Below are 27,814 nucleotides of genomic sequence, written 5' to 3'. Positions count from 1 at the left end.
ACACACACACACACACGAGCACAAACTCACCCCGCTCTCTGGGAATGTGGTCCAAGCCAGCTCTGTGGTTGCCCATCGACTGTCCATTAGTGTTTCTGCAAATCAAGAGTAGGAGGGTTGACAAGCTATAACTTGCATTAAGTAGCAGGAGGGGGAAAAAAACACAAGCAAAAAAAAAAAAAAGACTCATTACACAACATTAAGGACCACACAGAAGTTCTTTCTGTTTCATAAAGGATCCAGGTAAAATTTTCTCTTTCATAGCCTCCTCCTCCCACTCACACACACACACTCACACACACTCTTTGAAAGCCTCAGTATACTGACAAGCATAACATATCTGTGATGCCGCCTAATTAAAGCTCTCTGTCATCCAAAAACTGTGTGGCACACACAAATGGCAGTTCTTTCTATATTCATTTGTGCTGCTGGCGACGAGAAATCCTCAAAGATTCTGTCAGAAAGAAATATTCCATTTACTAACACAGGTTCAGAGAGGTCAACTCAGCTCGAGGAAATTTAATATTTCCCATTTGGAGGATGCTTTTACCCAAAGAGCTTGACAGTCCCATGAATTTTCTATCTGTTTGCATCGACTGGAAGGCCTAGTTGGTGGAACTATGTGCTCTTTTGTCTTTGTGTGAGAGTCCAGAGCTGGAGGTACGTCGATTCCTAGCAACAGGTGATCGTAGCAGGGTTTTTTTTTTTTTTTCTCACCTAGCTGTTTATACGACTTCACGACGAGGTGAGAGCAAGTCAGACAATCGGAAGAGACACAGAGGGGAAAAAAATACTGGGATCAATGAGCATTGTTGTCAAGCTGTCAATCAGTTGCCACGTGTGTGACGGTTGAGCGAGTTCATTAAACCCAAAAAGCTAGCTCTGTGGAGCCAGCCCTCTTGATTCTCAATCTACATCTGTACTGCGGTTTACTGCCATTGTTCCACTGTTGTTAAAGCATAATTACTGTAACAATTACAGGTTGTTTTTTTTTTTTTTTTCACGAGGACTCAATGACGCAAGGCCTGCTGTGCACCATTTGCTCTCAAGTTGTTGTTAACTGTACTAAAGTCGAGTGTGAGAGGGTCCCCGGAGTAAACAAACAGCATATCGTGTGAAGAGCTACAGGGGGGATGAAATAACTGGTACTAATAAAGCCACGCTGATGTCTTTCTTAGAAATATGCCATGGCGCCGGTGCCACAGCGGCTGTTGTATTATAATCATATATGATTTTAAAATGTTGCTTTCAGTGTAGAAGACTGTACAGTGTGTCCTTGGCTTCTGTGTCCTTTTCTTCACTTGAGTCAACAGACCACATGTGTTTAGCTGTGGCTACAGACGCTGATGGATTTAATCACATGTACACAGTGGCAAGAAAGACACTGAACTATTTGTATTAGAAGCCAAGGAGTTAGGAATATTAGTCTGTGTGCATTCAGCAGGATAGATGGCCTTAGGATTCAGCGATGCAGTTGAATATCACAGTACATGTAGGTATTTTTTTTCCAGTAACAACACTGGGATCAATGAGCACTGTTGTCACAATAGTAACAATATCATGATAGGACTCATGTATGTAAGATCACATGTTAAATGATCAAATCAATGTTCATCCCATTGAACCAAATGGTTTTGTTTGGTGTGATGGTGTAACAAAAACTCTAAAAATTCATTAACCCCTTAAACTTTGATTTTCCTTTAAATTCCCCCTTAAATACCTTCAAAGTTAGATTTTAAAAAGTTCTGTGTTGCATGAGGATTTTCAGTATCTGCTGTTTGCAAATCTTAACTTGAAGCTTCACCACACTTATACTGAGTGAAATATTCCAACCCAAGATGCCGTAGTATGGTGGCTACAGCATTACATCAAACAGAACATATCTACATGCCTTGTGCATCACATTTCCCTGTAATTCAGCAGGCCATATTTGGTATATTTGGAAACTTTGGGATCTCCGCTAGAATTTAAAATGAAGCTATGTGGGTTTGAGCAAACCCACTGACGGGACTGGTAAGGTTGAATTTTGTCAGAGTTTAGAAAAGAAAAGGCTTTCTGTCAGCGTAATTGTGTGTCACAGTATCCAAAAATCAGCATATAATCACAATATGATTCCACTGAAACACAATACATGATAATAGTGAATTATTGTCCAGCCCTGCAGACGACATGGCCGTGCAACTGATCCCCGGGTTCAGCTTGTCTCTTGGGCGTCCGATCCGGTGCGTCTCCTCCACCATCACTTTACTCCAGGAGCCCGGAGGCGACACTGAGACCAAACTCAGCCTCAGCTTTCTGTGACTCTGCACTATCGCTCTCCTAAACAGACTTCACCTGCCGGGTCGCAAATAACACAGAGAGCACATGTCGGGGCAGCAGGGTGACGTAGTGAACAGGGAGACTTCACCCGCGGGACCCCAGTTCAAGTGTCAGCAAGCATCCACCCTGCTGAAGTGTCCTTGAGCAAGACGCAGAATCCCGATGGGCTCCTGGGATGCTGCTGCACAGCCGAGCCTGACCTTTGGCCCAGCTGTGGAGGGAGGTCAGCAAGAGACGTGCCCTTCTTTAATGAAGAATCACAATGTTTTCACAATTAATAGCAATAATTGTGGAAAATAATGTGATTCCTTATCAAAGAAGCCAGCAGGAGACAGTGATAACTGCGAAACTAAAAACACTGATATGGCCATCTTGTTCAAAATTCTGGTATTGACACGGTACATAAGTGTCTCCATCAGTGCCATTCCAAGTAAGGTTTGAGTATTTTACTGATGCACGGCCTGTCATCACCAGAGTATAATATAAGCAGCTCATAAGATCTGCAAAAACAGGTTTGGATCAAAAATCAGCCCATTTGTTCTACATTTTCTCCCTCCTGTTAAAATTTACTATGCCTTTGAGATTCCCTTGCAGCTTTAACTCCAATCTGGCAACTCAACCCACCCACCCCCACCGCACCCACTCCCTCCCGTGTCTCTCATAAAACTACAGCGGCGGTGGAGTCAGTCCACCCCTGCGGTAAGAAAACAACGCTCCGGTGGGAACTTGTCCTCAGAGCATCACCACCCGTGGCATTTACTGTTTTTGATCGCTGGAGCCAAAATGCCACACAACTCTGCCTTCTCTCGGCGCTCAGGGAGCTCACACATGCTAATGTTTTATTCACTTTGTGAGAGTGGGTGCATCATTAAAGGAAGCCCTCTCCTTGTATTACTCTGACATGCACTGCCAACAAGCAAACATATGAAATATTAACAGCTGAACATCATCTTCAGCGATTGGGGCATGATCAAATATGTGGTGTACAAAATTGGTGTTTTGGCTCTAAAAAAATAAAAACAACAACTTCTGGTTGAACTGCTGACAGCTACAGCTGACTAATTCTAAGCAACAGTTAATTTGTAGCTGAGTGCATCATTGTCTCTGCAGAATCACTCCAAATGAGAGTCCAGCATGATGCTCTGTTTGATGCTTGATGAGCAGTTTCTGAGCAAGTCAAGCTGACCTAATTCAGTCCTTCTCCAGGGCTGCTTGCATCTGCCATTACGGGTCAATAAAAAATCATTCATATTTATATTCTGATGTATAGAGAGAAAAGAGATGAGAATGAAGTCATCTATTGATGTGGAAATTCAGCATTGCTTTAAAGAAAAACACAGTCTTGTCTGAAAATTGAGAATTATTGCAGTCTCTTCAATCTGCTAAATACTACTTCTGTAGAATGCCATAATCCATCTATTTTATGAGTCTTAAAAATACTGTAAGGACTCACTGTACAAAGAAGTAACACAACTTAAAAGGGTCACAGTTGCTGGGGATTTTGCTGCAGTCGAGCTAGTGAGAATCTGAGATGTGTGATCACTGTTCATCTTGCACATAAGGATATACTTAAAGTTGCACTCCCGCTCTCATCATCCATCATGCACAAACACTTGACAATCTGAAAAACAATTACGAGATTCAAGCCATGTGTTGAATTCACTGAGTAAGCAGCTAAATAATGGCATGCAACTAAGTGGAAAAGGCCTCGCGACGCCTCCCTACCCACGTTCAAACTCATCGGATCATCTGCCCTTCATGTTTATCCTCAGAGGACAAACATTAGTTAACCTCCGAGTGTTGAGTAACTGTGAGCTGTTGGGTTGGAAACAGGCTGATCATCAGGGCATGAGAGCCCACTGGGACTTGGAGGGTCTGTTGCCGCTGCATTGATTTACTTGCTGACACCAGAATTGATGAGGGATCAAGCTGGCCACGGTCCAGGAGAAGCAGATTGGGCAGGGAGACGGAGGCAGGGGAGAGAAATGTAGCTACAGTATAAAGAGGAGTGGCGTTGCTGGGATGTTTGGTGTGAAGGAAGTCGCTCCGGTGCAGCTGGGTGGGCGGGCAGTCGAGCTTCTACCTCAAGCAACAATCCCCTTGGAGGATAAACAGAACTTCAGGGGTTAAGACGGACTTGTTAAGCCATTGACCTTTAGTTCACACTTGTCATCTAACATGTTTCACATGTGTGTCCTGCAGCGCCTCTGGGGCTGACAGTGATCTGCTGTAGCCTGCGTTAAGCGCACACAGCTCTGTTTGGGCACAGGAACCCGACAGCACCCTCAGCATCCATCATACCGAGGCATCCCAGCCCATTTCTGTGTCAGATTTACAAAATAGAAGCCTGGGGTAAGAAACCACCCTGGATGGATACACAGGCACGGCAGCGGACCGGTGCTGCTGGTGAGGCAAGGTGGGGCAGGTGGGCATCCTCACTCAGCTGGTGGGTGTGACAACAAAAAGGACAATAGCAACAGGGCAGTCCTCCAGCCGCAATGGAAACACAGGGATGACATCGGGGCAGGCGCACACACACACACACACACACACACACACACACACACAGAGGGAGAGAGAGAGAGGGAATGGGGTGTGCTGCGCGCGCTGTTGATACACATTGATTACAGTCATATAGTACAAAGCAAATTGATACTCAGCGGAATGGCCAATTTAAGAGCGGGTCCACACTAACAGCCTTGATTAACCAAAACACGGACAGAACACTGTTTTACACAGACAGGCCATTTCACCAAGCCAAAATACACGGCTGATGCTGATGAAACAGACTATCCCCAAAAAGATTTAACTATCAAATGGCGTGGAGAAATTCTGCGCACTTTTAACTTTACATTTCTGCACATCCTCCCTCTCCTCCTGGCGACGGCAAAGCATCGTGGAGTTTTATTCTCAAAACAGCCCATTGTTTTGTCTGCAGGAAATAAAAGTAGTCATAAATAATATGTATATAAGAGCATAGCCTACCTTCTACACCCAGTACGACGGGGAAAATGAGGCTGCATACCCACAGCAAGTAATCCATTGTCATAAACCAGGGTCTTGCAACATGAATAACGGTGTGCAGACTGGACCCTTCGGATGGAGACTCAAACACAGACCACCGCAGCCGAGCGTTTTGCTACACTCCCAATTCTCATGTCCTCAGTTAACATGGGCTTCTTTCTTTACCGCCCCATTCTCATGAAACCACACGAGTCAGATAACCAGGCGCTTTTTTTTGTCTCTCCCATTCAAATGATCCAGTTTTATTCCACGGGGTTATCAATGCGCTGCCACGGACCGCTACAATGCGCCCTTTCTCTCACTTTACCCACAGCAAACCACTGTCCGGGGGCGCATCTCCCAGCCGCCGCTGTGCTCGCCGAGTGGAAACAAACTGGAAACCGGCTGAAAAATCGTCTCTATCCCAGAAAATCTCAGTAATCCACTTTGCCAACTCCGCGTAGCTGTTGCTCCTCCAGGACTGGATGTGCGTCGGAATGGCAATTCTGGGACAGAGACACAGAGGGGGCTGGGGGCGTCAGCGCCGTCAAGCCAGACGATGCGACGTTTGCGACTTCCGGTCAGGGTTGTCAAAATAATAGTTTTCTTGGCACCCTCAGCCAATGCATCTTGAACAACACGACGCACCGAAATAAAAAGAAATATCAGACTATGAGATGAAGGCGTGGCAGTGTAAATGAAAACGGAACAATGCAATGAAATATCCGTAAGAAAACAACGTGCCATTTTTCTCAGTTGAATTAAATTAATTGACGGTCGTGGACTGTAGATATTAGTCCAAGTTTTCTGATTTTTTTTTTGTATGGCGGAGGTCGGATTGTCTTCTACTCGTAGGCTACTCTCATAGACCACATTGCTAATATTTTTTTAATGATTAATGAAAAGATCAAACATATGAAGTGGCTATTTTTTGCCTAACCTTTAAATTGTTCTTCATTCTTCTTCTTCTTCTTCTTCTTCTTCTTCTTCTTCTTCTTATCATTATCATTATCATTATTATTATTATTATTTTAGCTTTTTTCATTCACCTGTACATTGCCCATACACCATACAATAGCCTACACTATTAGTAGCCTATCATTTTACATTCAGGGACTATTGTGAGGTAAATATGTTTGTTTGTGCACGTACCGCTATTATTTTGAAGGCAATAACATGACTTCCTGTTTTGCTCCGATCGTCTCTGTTGGACTTGACGCAGCTGCCGGGCGCGGGGGCTGGGGGTGGGGGGTCGCGCGGAGGATAGTCGGGGAGGTGTGAGGTGGCTCGTGGACCAGCGGACCGAGGCTGCCACGAGCCCACGGTGTGGCTCCCCTGTGCAGAAACAGCCGCGGGACGCTCCACGGGCGGATCAATTCACCGGAACAAAATTCGGATCAATTTTGGCATTAAATGGACTGTGGCTGCGTTCGGAGGAGGACGTCGATAAGCTTTGATACAGCGCCTCCCGCGGGTTATTGAGTGACTTGTGACACTGATACTGCATTGCCCACTGCGATCTGGATTACACCCGACCCAGGGGGACAATAACGTTTCAACAAAGCTCGGGTCACATGTAACTTTCCCTTAAGAAAATGAACTACACTAGTAGGTACTATAACAAAGTTTACAGGCTTGTTTCAGGATAACCAAAGTCCTTACTGCAGTAGTCTATTATAAGAATATTATTGTGCTGCCAGGGGATATAAAAAGATAAAAACCAGTGTAACCTCACCAGAGAGCCAGACACTCTACAAGCCCCTCTGGCATTAGTGGAAATAGGAGGGTTTTCTTCACTGGAGCTATGAACTGTATCTGGTCAGACTGCCTGCCCTTAAGCTGCCACCTCCACCGCCTATCAGTTCATGTCATATTTGCCCTTTCGCAGCCTCTCTGTTGCTCTGCGGGTCTTTGCTGTTTCGCTTTTTTTTCTGTCTCTTTTTCCGTAGTTTACCACCCACACCCACCCAGTCTTTTGTCCCCCATCGGGGTCCGGTAGGGAGTGTGCTGGCTGGCAGGGCCACAGGCTCACTGTTAGTCTATACAGACAAGGCTTCCCTTCACGCTGCCAATTCATGTGTCTGCTGACACCCCCCGCTGCCCCACATCCACCACCTCACACATACAGACTCCCATCCCCACCACCCACCCCAAAAAACTCCCTCTATGTGCTGCCACAAACTCAAGACACCCCCCCCCCCACCCCAACCCCACCCTTACCCCCAACTCACCAAAGCCCCAGCCTCAAATCCCACCCCCCACCGCCCCACATCCCCCCAAAAGCCTCCGAGCTCCCACCGACCCCCAGTTTCTTTTGTCCGCCCGGCTTTGTGCGCTAATTAACTACAGTTCAGTTCCCAGCAGGCTTGGGTCAACCTCCACCATTGAAACCAGTGATGGACAGCTCTCTTTAACCAGCACAACTGTATCGAAACTAAGGCGAAAGGAAAATATGACAGTGTCCTTCATGGCGGAATCAATAAAGTCTTTGTGAATAGGTCACACAAACAGGGAAACAGAGGGAAGCTGTTATGAACAGTTTTGGCACAGTTCGGGTATCAGCGGGTGCTGTTGCTGTTGCGGGTCTTTTCTATTCGTTAAATGTCCTTCGATAGCTGCAGCTTTCTTGTTTTTGTGTGTGTTTTTCAAAAGAGAGGCTATTAAGATGCTTTAAGAGGGGTTTTTGGCCAAAATAAAGACAACCCGAGAGATATAGCACAGGAAGAATAATTTCTACCATCCTAATAACTTGTAACTATTGCATGTTCCATTTCTGGTTTATGTAAAATATCCTCCATCTAACTACAATTTCAGTGCATAGGGACTGCAGACAAAGTTATCTTCTCCAAATCCTAACTCCAACTTACATTCAGGTCAGACTTTCTTGGCACCTGTGGCGAGAAATAGGTCCATTTGTATCTTTTCCACCGCCAAAGGGTCTGCTGCTAGTTTCTGAAATGATGTTTTTAAGCTCCTTGGTATTTTCAAGTGTTTGAGTACGGCCTTTGACCCCCACCAACACCAACAGACCCGGAGTCAATCCCCAAAGCCTTACAGCTGCTGAGTGTACAGAGACTGTGTGGTTGAGTTGTTGTGGCAGACAGGTAGAATAAAGAATCGGCACACTAGAGACTCTTCCCATCCTACTGCAGATGAGAAATCAGTCCACAGGCTCAGGGGGAAAAATACATATTTTACAGAGCATGGAGAGGAGACAAGAAGAGCCAGGGATAAGATGAGGGAATAAAAAGTAGCTCTGTGGGACAGAGGTGTTAAGTTGACAAGAAGGGAAGACAGAGCATCTCCAACAACCCAGACTGTCTCCTGGAACCTGCAACCGGCATGTGAGCTATGGAGCCGATACAATCCTCTCTCTCTCTCTCTCTCTCTCTCTCTCTCTCTCTCTCTCTCTCTCTCTCTCTCTCTCTCTCTCTCTGTGTGTGTGTGTGTGTGTGTGTGTGTGTGTGTGTATGTGTGTTTTGTGGGCTTGTTTGTGCATGTGCATGTAACTATCAGTCTACCTATCAGTGTTTTTTACATCTATAAACACTTAAGAGCTGGTGCTGCCTATATTTTGCACAATTTCTTTCTTTCTTTTTCTTTCTTTCTTTCTTTCTTTCTTTCTTTCTTTTGCCCATATAAAACAAGGGGGCAAAATGCACAAAATAACATGAAAAACTTCAAAAACCTCATTATGCATACTCATGAAGTATATTCTTCCTAAATGCATAATTTATAAAACAAGTAGAACTAATATCCTAGAGCAGGGAGCAGATGGGTTACATAAGGCAGCCCCTTATAAGAGGATGCTTTCCAATAAACCCTTTTTAATTCTATCCCAGAGTATCAATGGATTCTGGATATTTCTAATGTTAAGTGGCAATTTATCCCACTTCAGTGCCTCTGTATACAAAATGAAACCTCACTGATCATGGACTTGTACCCACAAAAATTAAATTATGCCCGCACCATATAACATACCTAACGAACTTACCAATTCAAGCTAATTATTTATTATTTATGAGCTCCATGAATGAATCATTTTGGATTTCTGCTGCAGCAAGTTTCTATATCAGGACATAAAAATGAGAAGCTGTTTTAAATCAGGCAATAAAACAAAGAGAATACAATCTTTTTACAGCAGCAGCAACAACACCAAAAAGTAGATTCTGTTTTATTTTTGTGGGGTGGGGGTGGGAGGGTTGCTGATATGGGAAAACCAAAATATGATCTGTCGACCTGCACACAGGAACAAAGTTAACGAGTCACACACTGACAGATAATGAGGGAGAAACAATCAGGGAAAGACTTTGCTCAATGAATCCTCACATAATTCTGCATATATTTAAATATCTGTCGTTGCGTGGGTTCCTCATTTGCTAACAAGGTCAAAATAAAGAGTTCAGTCTCTTTGAGAGTGTCACTGAGACGAGACATGAAATACTGCAGTAGTGTCGTTTCACTTCATTGATTGGCAAAGTAATCATACATGATTATGTTCAGAGAGGGAGTTGGTTGCAAACTGGCGCTCGAGGGCATGGAGGCTGCTGGGCTTTTCACAAACTGCTGTCAATGCGCTGTGCTGTGCACCACTGATTGATTAAATATGAATTGGTGTTGGTTTGGCAACCTCGCTGTGTTTGTCTCACTGAAACTGGGCCTGAATCTACAGCACTCATGAAGCTGTCAGTGTCAGCCGCAGCAGCAGGTCGGGTTTGAGCTCAATGAAATGTCAGTCCTCCTTCCTGTGACACCCCAACTTCACAGCTAATCAGTGGAAAGTTGTCAGCCACTTTGCTGCTGTGCCTATAGGGAACTCACTGTGACTTCAGCAGACCAGGTAATCTATACCGCACATGTGCACAGTGAAATAATGAGTCCTTATCCAGAAAATGAAGCAATATACAGCAAAAGCTAATTAAAAACAATTCCATTTCGGTAGGGATGTACAGTTTTTCAGCAGAAGTCTTTCCTTCAGAATTATTCACAGGAGGCGTTATTGATGATTCGCCACATTCGGCAATTTTCCCACCATTCTCCTCCTCCATTATTCATCCCCCTCTACTTTTTAATCTCCTGTGAGCTGACTCAGAACTCCAGTTCCATTTGGAGACTGTTCCTCTCTATGCTCATGTCTGTAGCATTGATTAAATGGACCCCAGTGGGCTAGGGATTACATTGGGGTCTATTTGAAATGGCATTTCTACGGTGTTTTTCCATTACTGAGTGTAGTATTGGAATTTAGATAAACTGGGCCTGGGTAGGCTTTGTTGATTTCTGAGTTTATTTGCCTGGTTCACTGGGGGTCCATTTGCTGCAATTTAACAATTACTGGCTTTGGCTTGTTTGCTAATTTTCTATGTTCACATCCCTCACCAGCCTAGACTGCAAGCCAACTGGGCTCCCACAGGAAGACAGAGGAGAGAAAAAAGGGAGTAGTGGAGGCAGAAAATGAATAGAGACCATTGTGTTTTTCATCAACTGAGATGGAGCAAGGAAATGATCAAATGGAACTGAGACAAATTAGATAACAGAGAATTGAGACTGCAAGACAGCAGGCCTGCAGGTTTTTTTTTTTTCACTGTGTCTGTTGTGTAAATTAACGTACTGTTTTTCTTTAGGCTCAACAACAGGTTCTTAATGAATGAAGGGCAGAGCCTGCATAGTTTCAAGTCTCATGGCGAATTATGTGGAGAGATGGTAATGTTCTATTTTGACTAGCAATGCAAAGCAGATCAGAGTGAAGTTTTATAAAATCGGGAAGTTTCTTATTGCAGCCTGTGGTCATTAAGACTGGTGCTCTCCAGAGGGGTGCAGTTCACGCAGCATATTCACAGTTTATAGCAGCCCTGAATCAGAAATTAGTGGCAATTTCGGATCCTACCGCCATCCTTAGCTTCGTGCATGCAGATGATGATGTTATGTTACTGCATGAATGTCTGACATTCTTATCTTTTCCCACTGGTGTGATGAACACCAAAAAAAAAAAAAAAAAAAAAAAAAAAAAAAAAAAAAAACTGATGGCGTTTCAGTCCTCACCACATATGATCATCCATGATCTCATAGACGGCAGCTCACACAGGTATGTGGGTGTGTGTGTGCAGACCACAGAGCTGATGTGTGAAGTGTCCAGGTAAGTGGTGTCTGCCGCAGGATCCAGCCGTTCTCCTCTTCCCCCACAGGCTGAGTAATTGGTGTCATGCAGATGGTTTTGCTTCTCATACTTCTCATTTTGTAGTCAGGTCTATCTTGTGCTGTGGTATCTCAGCTCAGTTTGGCAGCCGTTCCGGCGAAAGGTCCACACTTTAACGGAGTATTTCCTCACCCTGACAGCCGGCAAAATGACGGGAGTCAGGCTGCATCCTTCACTTCAGGTTCAACTGAAGCAGAAATTATGAGACAGGCCTAGAAAACTGTTGCAGAACCCACTCATGTGCTCCTCTCAGGCTACGTTCCACTGGGAAAAGAAGCCCTGTGCCCCTTCCCATTAATTCCCAGGACACCAGATCACCAGAGGTCAAGCCCAGAGGCTAAGTGGGACAGGACCCTAAAATGTGATGTACTTTTCTTGGTAGCTCTTTTCACACTGGTGCTGATGAGGCATCGGAGTTATATGATGTAAAGTAGCATCAACTATAATGTGTGTTTGTTAATACAGCTGATACAGAATGTTTAAAACCTATTTCCACTCTATCTGAGCCTTTGTCATCAACTCAAACCAGGTAGAATTACGTTTATAGTCTGTCCCACCTACTGTACCTTAAAACCAAACCAAACTTTATTTATATAGCACATTTGGTACAATTAAATACAATACAATTGCTTTACTTTTAAACAAATAGAACATTTAGAGAGAGAGAAATTAAAAAGACAATAAAACACAACATCAAACCTCTATGCCTATAAAACTGGTCACATTTCAGGAGTGAGCTTCTATTCCTAATTTCAATGCATCCATATAGCCCTGTCATAGTAGAGTATAGAATAGAGTATAGCAGTGTACAGGACAGACTCTTTAATTATATGATTTCCTTATTATACAATATAGAAACACTACTATACCTATACTAATTAGAAATCGGGCTCACCATGCCCAGGTATACTGGGTATGTTGAACCACTGAAAAAAACCTCTACATGAATAAATAAAGAGTGGAGATGAAATCAAATAAGATAAAAACTGAACATAGAGTTAAAATAAAAGGAAAACGCAAAGCTAAATTAAAAGAAATAAGTAATGATAAAAATGAGATTAAAAAAAAAAAAGAACTTAAAAAAAGGCTAACCAACTCTAGATTCAATTCTGAGTTTCCACAGAACAAGAGTTCCTGGTTTTGTGGTTCCATTAAAAGAAGATCATTTATTCCCCGGACACCCACCTCGTTTAAACTCATGAGCCTCAGCGTGATGAAAAAGCCAGAGCGGTCAATCTGTGGGTCGAAGTCTCAGTGAAACATTTTCATAATGAGGTCAGGGTGATGCTGTGTGTGTGTGTTTGTGTGTGTGTGTGGGTGTGTGGGTGTGTGTGTGTGCGTGTGTGCCCCCCTTGTGTGTATGAGTCAAGTCCCTTAAGAAAGGTTCATTTCATGTATGAGTGGATTAGCCGGACAAAACCCCCGGGAAGAGTGTGGGCTGTAATAAATTATATGAACCAGACTATGACGTCTATTCCACAGCCAAATTTAAAGGTAGCTTGATGATCAGCGCTTGTGACTGCCGGCTGCTCTGAAGCATCGACTTCTCCTCATCCCTACGACAGGTGACACGGTGGGGGGGATAAGGGGGGTGGGGGGTGGTGGGGGTGGTCGGTTGTTACAGAAACTGAAATTCGGGTTGGGGACTGGGTAATTCAGTCTGGCATGAGGGCATGGGGAGTATTACATCACGTTGCAACCCGCTGTATGCTGTGTGCTCTGACAGGTATGTCCTCTGATGCCTTCAGTGCTGCTTCATTTACTTATGGAGCTGGAGCACCTTCTAGTGTCAGATGGGCTTAGTGCAATAACTAAACACCCAGACACCGACTGTTGAGTCATAGACTGGGGGTGCAAAGAAAATTACTGAAGTGTGTGTGTGTGTGTGTGTGTGTGTGTGTGTTTACCTCCATGTGAGACAGATCTGGCAATTTTCCACATTCAGCCAGCAATGAAAAGACCAGCTGGGAGATACAGTTAAAAATGTGATTTTGTTTTGTTCTGTATAGAGCCAGCCATGGGCTCTAAATAAACTGCTTAGGGTTTCATCCGATGACAACTAGCCCTGTGCAATTTGTCACAGAACATGGGGAAAATATAGGTTTAAATAAAGGTAGTGCATTGTGCCCGGGGCTGTAATGTCAGAAGCCCACAGGAGTCATTTCAGAGGTAAAAACTGGACTTCTCCTAGGTGGCAGGGCAATTAATGTAGCCAGACAGCATCATGATATTAAAAGCAACAATTTCCAGGCTTCACATCATCTCCATATCTAAATCTAACGACAGCTTAAAAATAAATAAATGAATGCAATTTTATTTGTTTATTTATTTTTGTAGCTTTAGTTACATAATTGTTTCGCATTATGATGTAATGTTTTGTGTTATCATGTAGTGTTTACTTGTGTGGACCGCAGGAAGAGAAGTTGCTACCGCAGTAATGACTAATGTGGATCTAAACAAATAAATAAATAAACAATATAAAATGTAATTCTGATGATTTTATGACCAAAACTCTGTTTATTATGCAATGGAAGCATATGCTAACTTCTTAGTCTGGGGCAGGGGGTGAAATCAACAGGATCATGATCCTTCTCTGCAGCCTAAAGGCTTCACGCAGATCGTACAGTGTACACTATTGTTTTTCAGACTATGTAATGCCCTTATTTATTCTGAAACTCCAAACTCAGCAGTCTCAACCCACTGTTTCCATGTTCATAAAACTTCATGGTTGCTCAATGAGTAAGTGGGCATTGTTCACTGGAAGCTATGCTGAGAACTTTCCTGTAAACTTGTAAAGTTGTTGAATCTGAAAACACCAAATTTGGAAAGATTTGCAGCCACTGCTGTCCTCTTCTAAAAAAAAAGTCAGAAGTGAGGACAGTCTTACAACCTCTGCAAAAGAGGGGATAAACATAATTGTGGATTACACAACTTTAAGCCGCTGAAGAGGACCAACAACCGCACCACCAATATGCTGCACTGCGCTCTTTATCTGCACAAACTATCGTTTTACTCAAGGCTCTGTTTTCTTTCGTTTTTAAACTGAGTATGAATATGGGTATTTGATGGCCGTGGGTGATCAGTTTGTCTTCATTTAAAACTTTCGGCTTGCTAAACCCAGCAGGAGCCTGTCAAGAGTTTGACTCCAGCGGTGTGTGTCAGACCAGCATCTATCAGCAGACAGAGCAAAGAAATCCAGATTATATAATATGCATGTCATTGCCTCAGGGTGAAAGCCTTGTAACTTCAAAATGTTGATTTTATAAGCCAGGAATAAATGGGAGAGAACAAAACAACAACCTATAGTATAAAACCTAAAATATAGAAATATGCAAACTATGAAACCTATCAAATTATTAAAGACATGGACATGCACTGTGTTGTTGCATATTGGCCAAAAAATATATATATATAAAAAAATACTGTACAATACTGCCACACAGACAAAAAAATAGAAAAAAAAAATAGAATAAAACCTCAAAATATAAAACCTATCAACCCATACAACCTATTAAAACAGCAACAACCCTACAGTTCTGTATAGAGGACCATGTAATCTTCATTACAAGATGAAAATACACCATAACTGAAATTATGAGGTTTTCACACGACAACAGTGAATTTATTGTATATACACTGTGTGTCGTGATGGAGTGTGTGCGCGTTAATGTATGTGTGTGTGTGTGTAAGCCCTGACACTTTAACTGAACAAAGTACAAGCTGAGCTGTGATGTGTGGGTCTCTCTGAGCCACTTGACCCTGGCCTGACAGAGATCGAACACTATTGAACAAAGACGGGCTCGTGCCGGCTCCTGGACGATCAAAAGCACATCTCACATCACCAAGCACAACGCTCCAAATCAATTTCCTCAGTCTCTCACTTCAGATGAATTACCTGAGTATGCACTTAAGATTTCAATCTATTGCTGATTGCTGTTGTGGGTGTGTGGACTCGTGCATGTGTGTGTGTGTGCATCGGGAGGAAAGAAAGAAAGAACATAGAAGGAAAAAAAGAAAATGAAAGTGAAAATGTGCGTAAGCAATATGAATGTACTTGACCTTTCTTATGGACAGCAGCACCCGTGATTGATTTCTAGCACTGGGCCTAAATTGATTAACTCTATTCCCTTCATCGTTCAGCAAACATCTGTTGCTGTTTGCATGAGCTGCTGTAAGATGTGACCAAAAATCCCATGAAAACCACTTTATGCTGCCACAAATCCCTGAGATCCAACTCTCACTGAGCGTCACTTGACTTTCCAGCCTCGCTGCTCACACCCAGCCAAGAACTCAGCGCCCGTGTCCTTATTCCTTTTGCAGGTCTTGTTCACAGCAGCTCCCCGCTGCACTGAGCTGCACCGGGCAGACGGCCTCTGTACCTGAGGGCTGGACCACAGAGCCTGGAGAGGTCGCGGGCTGCTGCTGAGAAGCTCTGCTGGGACTCTCACTTGTTGGCTCGTGTCTGCCCACATTTCCAATCCACAGCCTGAAGTAGCCACTCGGTCACTCGCTCAAAGCCGATGCTGCTGCCTGTGTTTTGCAAATTACCACAGCCTTTGATTTATGTCAGTCAGTGGTTTATTTATTCTGAACATGTATCACAACTAATAAAATCAAACAAAACCACAGTAATGAATGAATGATTGAATGAATTCATTTAAATAATAAAATAAAATAAAATAAAGCAGCAACACAATATTGCAATTTAAATTAAAGGGAAATTAGTCATGAAAAAATTATAATGGTAAAGAAATCACGTCAAAAAAGGAGTAAGAAGAAGTAAAACTTGGGTAAAACTAATAAAATGAATAAATTAAAAATTAAAAAAAAAAAAAAAAAAAAACTAATCCTACCGCTATTTCAGTATTACCGATGCAGTCCAAAGTGATTTTACTGCTATATGCTTTAATGTGTACATTCAGCATGGATACCTAAGAAATAAATGGGATTCAAACATAATGCATTTTAAAATTACGTTTGTAGCTCCTATCCTTATTATAAAACATTGTTGTGTGTTACCAGGAAGTGCATTATGTCTTGCTTTAAATAATATTTGGACAATTTTATCAAATTAATATGTTCCCATCTTGATTTTGACCTGTTAGTTCTTTTTCAGGATGTGCTGCAAAAATGCTGCATGTCATATTTCTGGAAAATGTCTGGAAACAGTTGGGACACAAATATATATTCTCACTCACACTGCAGTCATATATAATCATATCCATGTACACAGTCACGCTATCTGTCATCTGTATGGGCCTGGTGGAGCTTTAAATGGGTTTGGAAATTTGAATTGGGCAGTATTAAGTTTATTTGTCTTAGCTTGCCTGTTTATTATGTTTTATGAGTTACTGGTGTATGAGCGAAGCAAGTTCAGTCAGGAAACTCTTCAGGTGCTGTAAGATGAAGATGATGGCGGCCTCACTGGCTTGCTTTTTCAGAATTACCCAATCACCTTTCACTTCCTGACTCAAAGCCTTGAAAATATCTGGTCAGCTAAGCGTGACAGGGTGTCTCCAGCCACCTCACCACCTCTGCTGTGTGGACTTACTGTCTTCCTCCCCAGCTGCACAGTTTTTTATGTTCTGTCGGGCGACTGCGTTGCTTATCCCGATGAAATCTGTGCACGTGCAGCAGTGATTTCAGAAATCAAATGTGTGTGCAAAGCAGTTTTAGTCCACCAAAGTCAAACCTCTTATCATGACACATCTGTTACATAAGCTGTCCGGACAGAAATATGTTTCTTCCAAGTATAAGGACTTTAGTTGAAAGTGAAAGTTATCAGTAATTCTTCAGGAATTACTCATCAGTGGAAACATAATTGTAAAGCAGCACGTTATCGTTCATTCATTTCTTCACTTGCTTGTTGTCAGGGGAGGGCGGAGCCTATCCCAGCATGCATTGGGTTGAATTCAGAGAAACACCCTATACAGATTGCTGCTCCACCACAGAGCTCAATATACACTCACATTAACATCTAAAGACAATGGAAAGTCTCCAGTTCACCTGATTTGCATATATTTGGCCTGTGGGAGAAAAGTGGGTTGTCTAATACAAATGTTTCAAAATATAAAAGTGATGCACACCATAATGATGATAAGCCTCTGCTTGCCATCCTTTGTCACAGTATTCATACTCAGATTTTGAGTGGGTAAACTGAAAACAAGAGACGAGGACTTTAATCAAATTAGTCTTTGTACATATCTGGTGGTTTTCCTGTGTTTCCATGGTTCACCTCATGCTCTCCATGATGGATCTGTACATAAAGTGGTTACTCCCTTTGTGGCATGCTGCCCTGTGGTCCGTTTCACCTCCACATCCCTGTCAGGATCCATGCTGCACCAGTCCCACGCCTGGCCCTGCCTTTTTCTTCATCTTAACTATGGCGAGTTCAGTCTGTTTGCACAGCCTGTAGAAGATCCTCCATCTTTGAAATGTGCTGCGTGATTTATTTGTGCTTTGAGTATTAGCTGGCCGAAGATGTACCACATTTTACAAAACACTGCTTTGTGTGTGTGCATTATTACTTTCATAATAATGATAATAATAAAAAAAACTTGTTTGTGAATTTATACTAGGATTATCTTTCCTTTCATTTTCTGCCTTGTTACATTGTGATTATTTGTAGCCTTTTAGAGACTCTCCAGAAAACTGGAACAACCAGAAAAAACCCACGCAAAGGGTGGGAGTGTTCACCACTGAGGCCAAATATTTAATCACCCGACTATATACAAAGCATTTGTTTCTGAGACGACAAGCAGCCACCATATGTTTCAGAATTTATTTCTCGAGAGCACAAAGCGAGCATGTTAATAAATCACATGGTTTGCTATGTTCTCTCCAGCAGATCGCTACAGCATGGAAATGAGCTAACATTTGATATATTTTATGAAGTCTGTAGCCTTTCTGAAGTCATTTCTTATTAAATCAGCAAGCCAACAAGAATAACAGCAGTAAAATGTTGGTTTGTCCAGCTTGGTCGTCCGGGAACAGTCCCCTCCTTGCTCTGTAAGAGGGCTCTCGTCTCTGTCCACACACCAGCTGCACTTCAGAGGGTCCACTGGTGTATTGAAAGGGTCAGTGTGACGCAGGACACACTCCAGCAGTCATGAATGTCTCTCCAACTGTGGCACTGTCTGTAATGGACACTGTGATGGAGGCATGCTGCTGACAGAGTTCACTTGGCAGAGAACATCTCTGCTGGCCTTTTTAATGGACTGTCTCGAACAAAGTCATGCACATATATAAATTCAAAAAGGCATGCTGGCACACACACACACACACCTTTGAAAATGTGTGCAAAATGTACTCAGATACTCAGATAACATTAAAAGAGAAACTTAAATGTCAGTTTTGTTTGGCCGTGTTTGGATTCACAGTTGGGAAAATGCCAATGCTAAGTGCCCGGCTCCCCTGTTATCAGCACTGCATTACTGTGTGTAAATACTGAACATTCATTAACAGCCCTCAGCGGTACAAAAAATAAATAAATAAAAATCGCCATCCATTTTAATGTGCTGACCTATGTATTTCCAAGGTGCAGGTTTTCGTGCTACTGGTGACAAAAGGCCCTCAAATAAGGAGGATGCAATTAAGCTCTCGTGGTGAAACAGCACACAATTACTCACTCTTATAATGAAATTCATTAGCACCCATAAACCACTGAAATACTCCAGATGAATGGGTTTTTCCAGTGGTGTGGCTAGAAAAAGTGTTGAAAAATTGAAAACTGGAAAGTGTTGTGTTTGGAGAGGCAGGGTACCTGTGTAACCTGGTAACGTGGGACTTGTTATTAGATACTAATTTGCTGTTTTGGTACATGTCTATCATCTCAAAAAGAAGATCCGCAGGTGTTCACAGACCGAGCAGCGAGAAGCCGTGGGAGTTGTTCAAAACATTTCACGCAGACACCCGGCAAGAAGCCTCTTCGCTCTGCTGTCAATTTTGCAAACAATACAAACAGACTGCACACACACACACTTACAGTATGTGGAGCTCAGTGAGTCACTTATGAGTGAGAATATTTTCCATGCAATGCAAAAATAGATGGAAGACACAAACAGGGCTATTATTTGGGTGATGCCGGTGCCACAGGTGGGGCTACACTGACTCTCTGCCCTGTGGAGAATCTCTTCAATACCCTTGTATAATCCATGCATTTATTTTCTGTACTCGCTTATCCTAATCAGGGTCACGAGGGGGCTGGAGACTATCCCAGCATACATTGAGCAGATTTTGTATAATCCGAGTAGGTAATTGCTACAAAGATTGTTTATTGTTTATTATAAGATCCCCATTAGCTAATGCGGTAGCAATATCTAGTCTTCCTGGAATTCATGATAAAAATTCACAGCACTACATTGAAAAAATAACACCTTTAAATATATTCATGTCACAGCACATATACAGAGTCTAATGCGACATACATATTCATACTTCCCACAATCAGACGTTTAAATAAAAGAAAGAAAATTATCCACTGCCAGAACATCAGCAACACACTTAAATGGAAGTAATATTCATACAACCGAGTGACTTAGCGGTCGCAATGGCAACCCCATACAAACACTTCAGTGACCAACCAGTGGCAAACATCAACTTTTTCAGTTGTGATAACATTTTTAGTTGTTTAGTATCTTATATGTTTATTGGATGATGAACTCAATTTTTTGGAGAATACCAACAACACTTTTTTAGCAAGAAGACTTTTATACATGAATTTTGTAATAAACTGGAAATGGTCTCTGTTACCCCTGTGGAAAGCAGTCATATTTTCAATATTACAGTCTGGTTTGGGGCTGTAAAGGCTAAGGTAAAAAAAAAAAAAAAAAAAAAAAAAAAAGCTTGGCAGGACTGTCAAAACGGCTGGCAGCCTCGCAGGCAGGCAGCAGAAACAGCTTGATGAGCTGTATAGGGCTGCTGTCCGCGGGAAACTTATTGGAATAGAGCATGTCCCGAGTCAACCTCTTCCCAAAATTTTAGGACATGCATAGCTACAAGAGCTCTTCTCTCCCATTAGCCTCCTAAATTATTCTGAATGTCTTTTTTTCATGTGTTTTTTTTTTTTTTTTTTTAATAATAAAAATGGCTGTATGTTGTTTGCAGTGGTTATGTTAGACCAAAGACAAGTTTCCTAACATAGTTGGACAGTAAAGTTTTATCATATTCTCTTTTGTTCTACTTTGTTCTATTCATTCTTTCCCTGTTACAGCTGTGTTTTTTTTTTGTTTTTTTTTTTAGGAGCTTTTTTGGGAAGCTCCCTGCTTATTGCACACTTGTGGGCATGTAAAGCCCTTTGGGACTGTTAACAGTGATATTGGGCTTGGAGCATAAACTTGAATTTCTGCCCTGTCCTGTCCTGTCCTCTCCTGTACTGTCTGGTTCTGTTTTGTGATTTCTTGTCCTGTCCTGTCTTGTCTTGACCTGTCCTGCCCTGTTCAGTCCTGCCCTGTCCTGTCCTATCATGTCCTCTCCGATCCTGTTCAGTTGTTTCCTGTCCTGTCCAGTCCAGTCCAGTCCAGTCCGGTCTGGTCTGGTCCGATCCAGTCCTGTTCTGTGCCGTTCTGTCTGGTCCAGTTCTGTTCTGCTCTGCTCTGTTCTATCTAAAAGTAAAGTAAAACTGCAAACCGCTGAAGTGAAATAAATAAATAAATAACCTTCAGTGCCGCGGAGATTTGTTGGTGAGGGAGTCGCACTGCTGTCCAGGTCTTGGGTCTCATTTGGGCCAACACAGAGGTCTAATGATTGCACAACTAAATGGAGTCAGCAACCAAAATATGTCACCTCTCTGCCAGGGAAATATTGACTCCCAGCATTGGGATTAAAAGCTGCGATTGAATTGCATACCGCCGGAGAGGAAGGTGTCACAGCGAGACAGGGGAGCCGGAGAGGAAAGGTTTTGGAGGGCGGAGGTCCAAGACACAGGAGAGAATCATTTTGAGCATGTGCAACCAGCCAAAACTATGAATTTTCTGCTCACTGACAAGCTTTGACAAGGATTGATTGCACCTGAAATTCCCTGTTTCCAGTCTTGCCTGTCTGTAAGTACAGTGCATGGAGTGAGTTTCTTCTTGGGCCTACCTGTGCATTCATCAGCCATGCAAAACCAGACGTCAAATATAACTGCCATTCTCCCCTAGGTGGAAACATCCCCCAGCAGAAAGCTAATGCAAACACAAAGATAAAACACCTCCCTCATTATATAGCCATTTGCTGTGCGGTAGGGGAAGGCATTCATCAGCGCTCCAAGGACGACAGTATTTCACAGAAATCCCAACAATCAAGCTGAATGACATGCCCGATGACTCATATGTGTATGACAAAGGTAAAGCCGACTACTATGAGTCACTGGAAGCCAAGACATCTGTTCACATGTTGAGATGTTTTTACCCTTATTTCCACTGTCTGGCAACCGCTAATGACTGCAGATGTGATGTAATAGGATGTAAGATTCTGCTGATCACACAGCACAGCTTAGGCCAGGCTTGATCAAAAAAAAAAGAAAAAAAAAAGAAAAAAAAAAGAAAAAGAAACATGTAAAGAGAGAGGGGAAAAAATCAGCAGAACTTAAACTATTGTACCGAATCTTTATCATCACATAGACATTTCTATTCAATTGATATGGTGCACTGACAGATGAAATAAGGAGGCAGCCAGTGCTAAAAATAAACCATCCAAATATTAAATGTGTTTCTCTCCATATTTTTTATGTATTCACTTCACTCTCACGTGGCACAGCTCTTTTCAATTTTATCAGCGCGTTGGCAATAACAATAACAAAAATAAAAGCCTCAGAATAATGCGACTGATAAAAACAAAGCAACCACTGAATGTAAGTGTAACAAATATGCCACACTTTATTGCTTTATTGCGTTATTCATTGCATCCAGTTATTGATGCCGCTCATTGCCACTTCTCCGAGCAAATGCAAAATGTGAGATGCGATATACCTTTCTACAGCTTCTAAACACTCATATTGCTTTTTTACTTTACATTTTCTTCTTCTTCTTCTTCTTCTTCTTCTTCTTCTTCTTCTTCTTCTTCTTCTTCTTCTTCTTCTTCTTCCCTTTTACATTTTACTTACATTTAACCCTGGAGCCGTCGTATATGGCTCCAGGGTCACAGCAATCTAACTGTAATTTTCACACTAAACCAGTGAAGCCAGTCATAAAATTGGGGGGAAGAAACAGACTGGAGGACACAGATGAACAAGATCCCTTTGGATTCAAAGATGGACATGTTTTACTGTAAAGCACACTGAACTTGCCTTGACATACGCATGATGGGCATACATATAATGAAAGTGTGTGTGTATGCGTGTGAGAGAGAGTGAGAGCGAGGTCGGGGGATGAGGGAAAGTGGAGGAGGCAAAGAGGTAGAAACAGGCTGTTAAATGGGATGCTTCTGTGATGAAGAGAGGGAGAGAGAGAGAGAGAGAGAGAGAGAGAGAGAGAGAGAGGTGGGGTGAGGAGAAGTAGTCTTTGTGGCTCTCAGCTCTCTGGTACACAAAGAGGGGAAGTGGAAGCAGCTCTCATGCACTCTAGCGCCGAAGATCAAGTGCCACATAAACAAACTACCCCGTAAACAAACTGCTGGAGTGAAGGGAAACTTGATGGACATGAACGTTCTCACATTTCCTCTCTCGTTTGCCTTCTGAATAACAAGAGGACGAGGCTTCACGGATTCCTCCACATGCAGGTGCGTTTTCAGCCACAGAAATGAACTTATTCTAATAACCCTCTTGCATGTTGAATGGAGAAATTGTCTCAGTATGGATATCCAAAGCCTTCACAATTTGCTCAGCATTAATTCCTAACAAGGGAACATGTGTCAGTGTTAGTTGTCGCTGAGGTTACGTTAGTTCTGTGAGTCATCTTGATTTATATCTGTGCTGGCCATTCACACCGATGGTTCAATGAACTCGCTGTGCTGCTGCTTGTCTGCATGCGTGCTGCCTACACCAACTCTGAGCGTATATTGAATACTATGGATGATTTAAACCTGTCTGAATAGTTTATTTGGACTCAAACAGTGTGTATTAGGCTACAACCGGATAAAACTATGCAATGCCTTAGTTTGAAGTGTGGGATTTTTCAAAATAAAGATGGACAAAGATTTAAAAATACGCTATTTTTACTATGTACGTAACAGTTGCACAAGTCATTTTCTGACCTTAAGGCTACTCTAATAGGCAGGCGCAGTAGTGAAAAGCCATTGTTTACACTCGTTAGGAGTAAACAGCATGCTTTAGATCCAGTAGAGCACATGATTTTTAGATGATTTTATAAAATGTAGAGGCAAAACAGTTAAAAAAGAGGTGTTGAATTATTATTTAATCCTTCTCCAATTAAGTATTTCAGTCTTGGTTGAAAAACTGTTTTTAATTAAAACTTTTTTCCATATATTCCATCAAAGTGTTTCATCTGATAGTTTGCAGCCACCAAGCTGATTATATTTTAAAATTTATGGCCACATTATTGAGTCTGTTATTGAGTCTCACTGAGTCTCCCTCTCCAAGCTCCCCATTCACATTTGCTGCAAGCAAACATAAACAAGAGCAAACACATCATGCTTTCTGCTGAGCAGGCCGCAGCCTTATTATTTGTCTTCTTCTTATCTTAAAAATCTCTAAAAATCTGATCTCCCATTTTAGGTTTGGTAGCCTCTATCTTTCCCAACAGATATGAAGCCGGCGTCGAACTGCTCCTTTGTGGCTCTTTCCACCACCTCTGCCACCACCTTCTACACTGACATAGGCTGCCCTGAGGCTGCCGTAGTGTGTGGAATGAATATCTCTTGGGTCCGGGCTAATGCTACCGCCCAAGTCCTGGCTGAAATATGCCTAAACGAGACGGAGTATCTGGCTCTTTTCCTGGGACCCCTGACATCCCCCGTATTTCTTCCAGTCTGCGTCACCTTTCTCATCATCTTTGTGGTGGGAGCCATGGGCAACACCCTGACCTGCGCCGTCATTGTGCGCTACAAGGTGATGCAGACACCCACCAACTACTACCTGCTGAGCCTGGCGGTGTCCGACCTGCTGGTGCTGGTGCTGGGCATGCCCTTAGAGCTCTATGAGATGTGGCAGAACTACCCTTTCCTGCTGGGGGAAGGAGGCTGCTACTTCAAAACCTTCCTGTTTGAGACGGTCTGCTTCGCCTCCATCCTCAACGTCACGGCGCTGAGTGTGGAGCGCTATGTGGCCGTGGTGCACCCCCTCAAAGTGAAACATGTCACCACACGTGCCCACGCCAAGCGTGTCATCCTCTCGCTGTGGGTGCTGTCCATGCTGTGTGCCGTGCCCAACACCAGCCTCCATGGGGTGGTGATGCTGCCTCCAAAGTTTGGACGGGAGTTCCCCCAGTCTGCTATATGTGGTGGGTATGGAATGTAACCTTTAATTGTGTAGCATGGTGACAAATAGAGCTACTAATTACCAAGATTTCTACTGCATCACACACAGCTGGTGCACATTGCCCAGGGTGTAAGTGGATATTTTTGTATGTATGACATGGGGTGCCGCGTGAAGCTTAGGCACTTTTTGTTCTGTTGGTGGAGCTTGAGTGGGCCCATCAGTTTTAATTTATGGATGCTGGATATCGTTGTAAAAATGCATCATTCCTCAAAGCTTGATCAAATTTGACCAGGCAGTGTCTGAAAAATTGAGTGTGAAGCTTGGGCCCTGTTGGCCTGGTGGTGGCACTGCGGTGGGCTAATCAAAATTCCAGACCCCAGTGTCAAAATCCATCATTCCCCCAAAGTTACATCCAAAACAGGCCAGGCCAGCAGAGGCTCATAAATTGTGTATGACGGACAAGCAAAAAGGATGGACAGAGCCCCGTAGTCTTTTTCCTGACCTTCGATCGTGGGGGGAAAATGACAAAAAGGGCTCAGAGGTTTGTGTGATGGGAACTCATATAATACCCACGGCGGGCCTGGCTTCATGCTCAACTTAAGCCGGTTTACAGCCCTGCCTCGATACAGTCAACTAAATGCTCTAAAAACACATAAAACAAACAACTCCACATTGTTACACTGCTGCCAATATTTTGTTTTCCACAACAGTAATTAAATCCCCCGTTGCCTCCGTTCTCAGGTCTGGTCAAGCCCACCTGGATGTACAACCTAATCATCCTGGTCACCACAGTGTTCTTCTTCCTGCTTCCCATGCTGATAATTAGCGTCCTGTACCTGCTCATTGGCCTGCGGCTACACAGGGAAAGGGTAATGAGCATGGTGGAGGCCACGTCGAGCTTTGGACCAGAAAGCCTCTCCAATTCAAACAAGCAGAAGCAGAGGACGAGGCACCGGCAAGTCACGAAAATGCTGTGTAAGATGTCATTTGAACTATACTTCCTACAAGCTCGCTAATGAGCAGTAAGCTGAATTTAAATGGACTCTGTGTGTGTGTGTGTGTGTGTGTGTGTGTGTGTGTGTGTGTATGTGAGCATGCTCATACTGTGCCCATAGGCCTTTCTCTGTTCCTTTTTCATCAGTCCATTTTACCATCATTTGACTTGACCATGTTATACCCCATCCTCCTATATGTGATGCGTGCAGCTGGTTGGATTTGATATGTGATGTTACTGAACATCTCTAGGAACGTGGCGTGTGTATGTTCCTACAATCTGGCGTTCTGTTCCTTTTTTTTTAACAACCTATCTGTCCATTTTGTATTCATTCAGCTCCTCTGTTCATGTGACCTGTCTTTCTGATGGCCAGGTGTGCTCGTGGCTGTGTTCGGCCTTTGCTGGGCTCCCTTCCATGTGGACCGCCTGATGTGGAGCTACATTGACACCTGGTCTGTGCAGCACCTCAAGATCTTCGAGCACGTGCACATCATCTCTGGAGTCTTCTTCTACCTCAGCTCTGCCATCAACCCCATCCTCTACAACCTCATGTCCACCAGGTTCAGAGAGATGTTCAGGCACATTACATGTTATTCTGCCACCTGCGGAGTGATGCCCTCGCGCAGTTTACAGTTGACCCCGCGCAGCACCGTGTGTGAGAAAACACACAATGATGGAAGCCCGATTAAAGACTAAAATTGGCTGAATCTAATTCTAAACCCTGCAGAGGCTGTCTGTAGCACAGAAATGAAATGGGTTCAGCTCATTCAGTTTCTATGCACCAAGGCAAGTCACACTTATGGAGGAGAAATATATATATATATATACACATATTGAATCAAAGTGAACGTATGCAACCAAACAAAATGAAATATTACATCAGCAACCTCTCTGAAAAGGTCAAGGCTTTGGCTGAGGAATGAAATTATTAGACAAATATGATATGATGTAATATGATAATATTTTCTCATCCAGTATCTCTAAAGGAAACCTTTTTGTGAAATAGTTGAATGTAGCTATTGTATGAGAGATATAGTTTTCAGATAAGTTTTGTTGGAGCTTTATATCTCCCACTTTTCATATTTACTGCCGCTGCACAGTGCGGCACGTAAACAACGAACATTTGACCAGAGTGTCAAGATTAAATGCATTCATGGCAAACGACTGCAGTTTCCAGTATAAAACCAAGGGCAGGAATATAGCTGATGTCGTAGAGTGTTATACCTCAAGGAATGAATAGGTTTCATTTAAAGCTGACAAGGAGAACAGTCACTGAAGAATAAACATAATTATCATGAATGTCTGCAAAAGGCCTACAGCATGTATTACTTGCGAGAAAGTTAAATAATCTTGGGCATTCAAATACATTCAGAAAATACTCCAGGCATAATGATTTTATATGCCATAATACATGTGCATAATGCATAGTCTATGTGTTACATCCATTCCAGCACATATTGCTTGGATAACTGTGTTGTGTAATGTCATTATTTATATATGCTGAACAGTAATGTGATTTATCTATCTTACAAATTATTATGGTTTGCTTAAAGGTGCACTGTGCAAAATTGCATTGAAGTGGGGACCCTATAGAGGCAGTGTTCATGTTTGTCCAGTGCACCATTAAATATTTTATATATTAGATATTGATCTTCTGATGGGAAAAGATTGTACAGGTTCACTGTTGTTGTCATTTTCACTGTTTTATGTCAGACAATACCAGGAATTAATTTAATAATGCAAAAGATCTGATGTAGTTATATCTTACACTATTTAAATATGCATGTATCTCTATCTCTGTATTCTGTCATTGTACTCTGTGGTAATTCTTGTCGTGTTATGTGTTGCTGGATCCAGTGTTCCAGTTATTAGTAAAACCCCGAAACATGCACAGTGTTTAACGAGTCTCCTTATTTCTTTGCTGCAGCACTCCTCTACCTCCTCACAAATC

The 27,814-nt window shown here is 42.7% G+C and overlaps 2 protein-coding genes across 2 annotated transcripts in view; one reads left to right on the top strand and one right to left on the bottom strand.

Moving 5' to 3' along the window:
- ephb3a (eph receptor B3a) overlaps positions 1–5,755 on the bottom strand; it is a 29,091-nt gene extending 23,336 nt beyond the window's left edge. The window contains exons 1-2 of the mRNA XM_030075020.1: positions 5,305–5,755; positions 31–95 (exon numbers count right to left, since the gene is read on the bottom strand). Of these exons, the coding sequence (XP_029930880.1) occupies positions 31–95; positions 5,305–5,368 (129 nt within the window). The 5' untranslated portion in view covers positions 5,369–5,755. The remainder of the gene's footprint in view (positions 1–30; positions 96–5,304) is intronic.
- Positions 5,756–24,197: 18,442 nt separating this feature from the next.
- On the top strand, positions 24,198–26,559 carry LOC115374851 (neuromedin-U receptor 1-like). Its single transcript, XM_030073996.1, has 3 exons — positions 24,198–24,891; positions 25,611–25,844; positions 26,237–26,559. Exons 1-3 carry the CDS (start codon positions 24,198–24,200, stop codon positions 26,557–26,559), a joined length of 1,251 nt encoding a protein of 416 aa, XP_029929856.1.
- Positions 26,560–27,814: the final 1,255 nt, after the last annotated feature.

This window comes from Myripristis murdjan, chromosome 17 (assembly GCF_902150065.1).
Source record: "Myripristis murdjan chromosome 17, fMyrMur1.1, whole genome shotgun sequence".
Classification (NCBI taxonomy): Eukaryota; Metazoa; Chordata; class Actinopteri; order Holocentriformes; family Holocentridae; genus Myripristis; species Myripristis murdjan.
The sequence above is the reverse complement of the archived record's forward strand: the minus strand, read 5'-3'. Positions and strand labels throughout refer to the sequence as shown.